This window comes from Papaver somniferum, unplaced genomic scaffold, assembly GCF_003573695.1.
Source record: "Papaver somniferum cultivar HN1 unplaced genomic scaffold, ASM357369v1 unplaced-scaffold_18, whole genome shotgun sequence".
NCBI lineage: Eukaryota > Viridiplantae > Streptophyta > Magnoliopsida > Ranunculales > Papaveraceae > Papaver > Papaver somniferum.
In genome coordinates, this window is record NW_020627707.1 from 2,766,410 (window position 1) to 2,774,698 (window position 8,289).

General features: G+C 36.3%; 1 protein-coding gene across 1 annotated transcript; it reads left to right on the forward strand.

Annotated features, from left to right (window-relative positions):
* Window positions 1–4,475: 4,475 nt before the first annotated feature.
* Window positions 4,476–7,550, forward strand: LOC113337777. The gene is made up of 5 exons (XM_026583370.1): window positions 4,476–4,776; window positions 4,870–5,013; window positions 5,624–6,664; window positions 6,786–7,180; window positions 7,519–7,550. Exons 1-4 carry the CDS (start codon window positions 4,660–4,662, stop codon window positions 7,032–7,034), a joined length of 1,551 nt encoding a protein of 516 aa, XP_026439155.1. The 5' UTR covers window positions 4,476–4,659; the 3' UTR covers window positions 7,035–7,180; window positions 7,519–7,550.
* The last annotated feature ends 739 nt before the right edge of the window (window positions 7,551–8,289 follow it).

Consider the following 8,289-nt stretch of genomic DNA (forward strand, 5'->3'; position numbering starts at 1 on the left):
CATGGCTAGAAATGATGAAATCTTGTTGCTATGAATACAGTCATGGATTGGTGAGAGTGTTAGTAATGCTAGGTAATTTTGGTTGTACATGGTGTAGGAGTACTCAATATTGAATGAATAAATTCTAATGCGTAGAATCTCAGGGACTAGAATTTGTTCTTAAGATTTGGTTGAGAAAGTGACTTCCTTTTGACTGATAAAATTTAGGTCTGTTTACGGGACACTGCGAAATTATGAATGAAGTACATTTTAAATTATCCAACACTTTGTTAGTACAGATACAAAGAAATATCTCTTCCTTACAATTCTGACCGGAGATTGAACCTAATTATCTCAAATGTAGATAGTATTTGGGTTGAGCCTAATGGCCTCTTAAATCTCTGGGCGTCTATACTCGTTATGTCTTAAACTGAGTTAATGGTGTTAACTATTTATGGGCGTGATTGTGAGTCGAACTTAATTGTCTTTGAAATGTATGGCTACTTGAATACAAACTAACGATTGCAATCTGGATTATTAATTTATTTTTGTGGTGATGCTATAAAGCTTTATTTAGGAAATGAAATGATACAGATCTAAGTACAGGCAAGTACTTGATGAATTTTTAATGGGAATCATCATGTGGTGGGCAGCAGGGAGCTCTTCCATCCAACCCAGCAGCATGTAAGGGCACTAATGTTTTCTAAACATGATCTTATTTCTTTTAAATATGCAGCCTTGCTTAGTCTGTTTGAAAATCACGAGTTCAATGTTTTCATTAGACCCAAAAGTATGTTTAGTTAACTAACGTTTTACTATTACTAGTCATTTGATGATGTCTTTTACATGTACATGAAAATGGATTGGTGGCGCTAACGTAACTATGTGGAAAGAATTGTAGTAAAGCTCATGTGACTGAGCTCTGAACTTTGTTTCTTTGATTTGTCTATGCACTGTAGCTAAGGAGAATTCTTATATCAGTGGGGTTTTGGTAACCTAGCATGCCATGACCTTGATACAGATTGGTTTTGATAAAGCAGGGACCTTTGGTACGTTCATAGTAGTACCGTAGACCATAATTCTTTAAACTATACTCACAACACTTCGGTGATATACGAACTCTTGGAGTTATACTTCTGTTCCGCAGCGGTATACTGTAGATGATTTGTATCGTGGCCTATATACAAGTACAATACCCCAGAATGAGTTTTAGGTGTTGAATTGTAGCTTTTACCTTGCCAAAATTGTGGCAACACAGTAACTGCCAAGGAATGACTTGACATGTTTGCAATGGTTGCATTTGTGCGAGTGAATTGTTACGGGGATTTTCTGAACTCAGTAGTTTTAGAATATTTTCCTGTATTACATCACGGCAGTTATGTTGCATGTGTAGGGAAGACTTCCAAATCTCAAAGTGGTGATGGGGGCAGCCAAACAGAACTATAAGTTTTTCAGTGGTCAATGTGTGTTTTCTCCGTATGTATATCTTGATATTAATAACTACTCATCCTATTTTAGGGACTCCGAGATCAGGTCACAAGTTCTCTCATGTGTCTTGGACAATATCCAAAATATTTACGAAAGTTCCCTTGTTATTAGTTGTGTATGCATACTTGGTTTGAATTACTCATCTGTGAGCACGTAGTGTAAAATTCCCATTTTACATGTCAAATTGGTACAGATTATTTTATCATTGTTTCTCTTGCTTCTTTATTAAGTATTCTTTCGTACATAAATAAGACAGGTGAATGACAGTAGACGTCATAGGCTTGGTCAGAGTAGTACTTTGCTCGTAATTCATTATGTATAGTGTAAGTGGAATCAATTTACTTGCTAGCTAATAAGAGATAGTTGCTACTTCGAGTAGTTCATACTATTTAAAACTAAAACGACGAACTACGGTCGTGCTTGATCCCTTCGAGCAACGGAGAGGGTATGTAGGCAGCCGCTATGCGGTTCAGCACAACTCCACATGGTTGTTCATATCATCTGAAAGTCTTGGTTACTGCTCTGCAGTTCATACCATCTATTCAGAGATGATTGCAATCTTGGCAAGTATATATCATTGGCAACTGCTCGTCTGTTACTTTTGGGCAATTAGCCCGTGTTAATTTTGGCAACCTGCCGTCTGTTACTTTTGGGCAATTGGCCCGTGTTAATTTTGGCAACTGGCCGTCTGTTACTTCTGGGCAATTGACTCGTGTTAATTTTGGCAACTGGCCATCTGTCACTTTTGGGCAATTGGCCCGTGTTACTTTTGGCAACTGGTCGTCTTTGAGTTCAGCAATTGGCTGTCTTTGAGTTCGGCAACTGGCCATTTGTTTGGAAATTGGAACTCTCGTGGAATTATGGTATTATGGTATGAGATATATGCTCATAGAATTCAGACCTTGAGGCCAATGAGATTTCTGTTAAGCAGGATCTGAAGTTTGTTATTTGGTAAGAATCGATTGTTGCCTATTGAGATAGGGATTTTATTTATCAATGAACATAATTTGTTTTTTTTTCTTGAGTGGTGTTTCAAGGAGTCGGAGCTTGCCTAACGGGCTGAAATCCAGTTCGTTGGAAGTCCAGATTCTCCTATCCGTCACAATAATTATCCATTTATTCTGTTATTAAATGTTTAATTAGACTATAGTGGATAAAAAGTTTAAATTGATGACGAATTCAGGCGAAATTAAGTTTATTTTCTCGGGGAACTTAGGCGCAGGCCCAAAATTCTTTTTTTTCTTACCGTCAGGCCCAGAATTACTTTTCCCTACGGTCGCGCCCAACATTATTTAAAATCATTAAAATCGTGCAGAGTTCCTCAATTACCCTTCAGCGGTTTTATTAACTCCCAAAAACGGTCGGAACCATTTGTTTTCTCTTCTTCTCATTTTTTCTTCATCCGTTCTTCTCATTTTTTCTTCATCCGTTTTTCTATTCCTATTCCTCCATAAACACTGTAACGGATGATTGATTATTGAAGTTGATCAAACCCTAAAAATCAATTTCAAACTCTAAAAAACATTAACCCTAGAATTCAGTAGAACCAAAATGGATGAAACACCGACAAAAACACGTCTTCAGAAATCAAAAGAGAAGAAATTAGGTACTAAAACTAGTTTAATCGATCTTATTCTTGCATGCATTCGGTACATTTGATTTTCGATTTTAATTTTTGTTCTTGATGCTTCAGATGAAAAAGGAAAAATGAAGTCGAAGAAACAGAAAAAACCCGGTGAGATTTATCATTAGCTTTATCTGTCATTGTTTGATTTTGTTTTTTTTTGAATTTATTTTTTTAATCCTGAATACCCATAATTTTTTTTGAGTTATCACTTTATTCTTCTTCGATTTTAACATAATTTTCTCCTCAATGTGATTTTACCTTCTGATGTTGAAGATGAACAAGAAGAAATTGATAGTGTCGAAACACTGAAGGAGATGCAAATCAAGGCAAAGAAAGCAAAGAAAGCTGCACCAAAGGAAGTATTGGGTAATGCAGATAATGAGGATGATAATACAAATAAGCAATGTGTTGTCTATAAACAAGGTGCGTTGAATACAAATAAGCAATGTGTTGTCTATAAACAAGGTGCGTTGAATTCCTTCCTGTTCCTGTTATGCATCAGTTATGCACCTTAACAAAAATCAATGTATGACATATTATTCAGTTCCAATATTAAATGCATGACTAGTTATGCACCTTAATAAATCAATGCATAACATGTTATGCAGCCCAATATATGAATGCATGACCGGTTATGCATTTTTCCATATTGAAAAGGAGTTAAGCAGGGTTGTGTTTTTAAATGCATAATAAGTTATGCACCTTAACAAATCAATACATGACATATTATTCAGTTCCAATATTAAATGCATGACTAGTTATGCACCTTAATAAATCAATGCATAACATGTTATGCATAGTTTAGACTTGCTGCATCACAGGTTATGCATATAAAACAATGTTGTTATATTTGTTATGCATTCCTTTGTTGTTCTAAATAGCAGTTCTAAAATGCATTTTTTTGTTCTTTTTTTTACGCAGTTAAACCTAAAACCAAATCTACAGTTCAAGGAGGTACTTATAGAGCAGGTTTCCTTAGGGTAGGTCACTTGTTTAGTAAGATAAAAGACAGAGGTGGTTTGAATCCGTTGCAGGCTAAGATGATGAATGTGTGTGTGTTTGGAAAGTTCTATAACTGGTTATATGCTGCAAACATGGCATACTTGGATGGTAAGAACAACAAGCTGATGGATGAAGTCTTTCTATCATATGACCATGAAGAATTGAATCAACATTCATTCAAGTTTTCTGAAAACAAGTCCATAGCATCAACGTCTAGTGAGCTTGTTGTTACATTTCTGATTCCAAGAATTGAAGGAGACAGAGGAAATGATATTCTGACTTCGAAGGCAGAGATAGAGATGACTCAGTCACATCCCCTCGTCAAGCAATTCCCATTCAAAACAAAGCCAGGATTTATCAGCAAAGATCCCAAAGCACGGGTAACAAAGGTGTGGATAGATGATATTGAAAGGCTGGTGTTGGAAAAACTTGATAAGAAAGGTCATGAAGAGGAAGTTGTCTGACTTATCTGCCTTTACATTCTAGTCGTCTTGTTCTTTTGTCGTTCAAGCGGAGACAATTTAGATGTCTCGTATGTTGGTTTGGTTAAGGATTTGGAAACCATGGACTCTGTCTCTTTTCCTGATCTTATTCATGAACACCTGATGGAGAGCATCAATACTGTCAAAAGAAACAATCTTCATATCAGGAATTGCAGTGGTTGCACTATATATTCTCTTGTGAGTTAGTTTTTTTTTTTACTTTCATAACATCTGTCAATAAATATTACTTTCTTGGATACAAAATATCTTATTAGTTATTATTTTTTGCAGCTTTGGTTGGCTGAGCATTCTAACATAGATGAGATATCATCAGACATCGTCAAGGTCATTTCCAATACTACACCGAGAGCTGCGAAATGGGACTTGGCAGCAATGAAGAAAGCAATGCTCAAGAAGAATATTACGTTCTTAAAGGTACCTGTTTGTGAACATTTCATGATTTATAATTGACCTTCATGCATCTATGATTGTATCTCTAAATTCCTTAAAAATGAATGCATAATAAGTTACGTTAGCAAAAAATGATAACTGCATAATAAGTTATGCACCTTAATAAATCAATGCATAACATGTTATGCAGCTCAATATATGAATGCATGACCGGTTATGCATTTTTCAATATTGAAAAGGAGTTAAGCAGGGTTGTGTTTTTAAATGCATAATAAGTTATGCACCTTAACAAAAATCAATGCATGACATATTATTCAGTTCCAATATTAAATGCATGACTAGTTATGCACCTTAATAAATCAATGCATAACATGTTATGCAGCCCAATATATGAATGCATGACCGGTTATGCATTTTTCAATATTGAAAAGGAGTTAAGCAGGGTTGTGTTTTTAAATGCATAATAAGTTATGCACCTTAACAAATCAATGCATGACATATTATTCAGTTCCAATATTAAATGCATGACTAGTTATGCATTGTTTAGATTAGCTGCATCACAGGTTATGCATATAAAAAATGTTGTTATATTTTTTATGCATTCCTTTGATGAGTGTCATTAATCATGTTGCAGTATAATGAGAAATTTAGAGATGAGTACAGTGCAATGGAGATGGAATTCTGTGAACCAAGAAAACCAAGAAAAAGGAAAGAGATATATGGTCTCGTCGCAATGAATCTTGAAGAGAACAGGGACAAGTATGAAGAAGCATTTCTGGATGCGATTAAGATCATTGAACAAGAAACGTGTCCCCCCGATGGTGCTGAAGCAAGGTTGCAGATCATTGAAGCAAAGCTGAAAGACATGAAGCAGACTCGGGAAAGGAATAGACAGAGCGGAGTAGACTTCAATGAAAAGTTGTATAATTACGTGAAGGAATTGCTTGTTGATTGTGGCAACATAGAAGTGCAGGAGGAGTCGTCAGGTGGACCTAGTGTCAATGTATCATCAGCTGAGCCAAGCGACCCATTGAGCCAAAACTTTCCAAGGAATGAGACTCTTGTTGAACTGGTATCTTCAACTGAACCACCTACACAAGAATCAGTGCCAGAAATTATCAGACTCGATAGCCAAGACCAAACGGCTAGTCAAGGTATCCAGTCTTCACCTTTCAAGTTCATGGACATGGAAAAAGCTGTTAATCTCTCCAGCGACGACAAGGAAACAGAAACTCAAGTGGAATCGGAGACAACACCAAATATAGCAACAACACAAGAAAGACTTGAAGCACATGAAAGAGACTTTTTGGCCGGTGGTGATGATGACATTCTTCCAGAAACTCAGAAGAAAGCAGAAGAATATATGGTGCCCACATTTAATCTGCATTTATCACAACCTGCTGCTGCAATTAAAGATGATGCTGGTGGACCACAAGAGCAAGCTGAAAATATGCAACAACCCGCTGTTGAGATACCACAACATCAAACTGAAGAACCACAACAATCAGAAGAGCCAGTGGCTGAAAAGACACAACAAGTAGCTGTTGAGATGGTTGTTGATGCAGAGAAGGAGATGGTGGTTGAGAATCCTTTAACTCCTGGTGCCACACAAGATGCTGAAAAAGAAAAAGGCTATAATGAAGATGTTGAGATGGAGACCGTTTCAAAAAACCTGGTACCTCTTCTTTTATTATAAACTGTTTACTATATTGTTGTTTTGTTGTTTAATCAACTATTTACTTAATTTCATAATAAACTGTTTATATCTAACACATTTTGGTTACATGAATCTCTAGGAAGAAGACGTAGGAGGGGAATTTGTACCAAGAACAGAATTTTTGAAGAGGTCACCATTGAAGAAAAAGTCAGTATTGAAGCGAAAAGCAAACAAGGCAGAAGAGGATGAGAAGCAACCAGGAAGCAAGGTAAGAAGAATCAAGGAAAGGACAACATGTAATGAAAGGACAACCAGTGTGCTACTCAAAGATTGTGAGCTAGGGAAGCAGAAGAAGCAAAAAGACAAGCCTGATGAGAATAAAGTTTAAGAAAAAAATCCCCGTACGTCTACTGGCTTGCCGTTCAGAAAATTACCTCCGCTGGAAACAATGGAATGCTTTCAAGATTACAAGGATACAATAGAACCAGCCATGATGGAAGTACTGAAGACATACTTTGAGAATGCCAACAGCCTGTAAGTACATCAAAATTACCTTTATGCTTGTTTGCATAATATGTCATGCAGCTCCCAATGTTTAATGCATGGTTAGTTATGCATTGTTTAAAATATCTACATCACATGTTATGCAGCTCCAATGTTTAATGCATGTTCAGTTATGCAAAAAATGTTGTTATATTTATTATGCTTGTTTAAGAAATCAACGCATTACAGGTTATGCTTCTGATGAAATAAATGCATAACAAGTTATGCTTAAAAAAAAACCCATGCATAACACAACCCTCTAGTTTATGGTTCTGCCGCATGTCACTTGAATAAAACATCTCACCAATTGTTTCTTATGTCATCTGCAGAAGTTCGGCTTGGAGTATCAGAGAAGGAGAAGACCCGTACTTGTGGGATATTCGGATTCACGGAGATATAATAAGGCAGCTAATGAACAACGAATACTTAGAAGACCAAGTAGTACGCTACTACAGTTATAGGTTGTTCAAGAAGCGGGAAAATGAAAAGATGGCTGATAGTGTTGAACATAGGTATGCGGAGTCTGCATTCATGATGCCAGATGCTTGGGTAAGTCAAGAAAATAAAATCATTTTGCTGCATAACAAGTCAGTCCTGCATATTATCTTATGCGCATATAATTACTTCAGCATAAAATGTTATGCAACTAGATTGAACTGCATAACAAGTTATTCAGCATTGTTTTCTACACCTGTTGTGCACCCTTTCAATTGCATCCACTAACTTTTTTTTCCTAAAAAATATTTCTTTTGCAGTTCTTTGTTAAAACAAAGGAGAAAGATGGGATTGCCAAATTTGTTGGAGAATTCATCTTGAATCTCCCTATTGAAGTTGAGAGAATGCTCATTCCAATGAACTATATGACAAAGGAAAACCCTGCTGGTACACATTGGACATTGTTAGAGTATGACTTTTCAGAGGGTGAGTGGAACTGCTATAACAGTGTTGAAGGCTGTAAATCTAACTGCAAGAAACAAGCTCTCATAATGGCAAAGGCTTGTATGCCGTATTTGATCCAAAGATATGATGAACTGAATCTATCACCACAAATCGTGGATATAAAGCGGGAACCGCTTGTATACAAGGATATTTTTACCAAG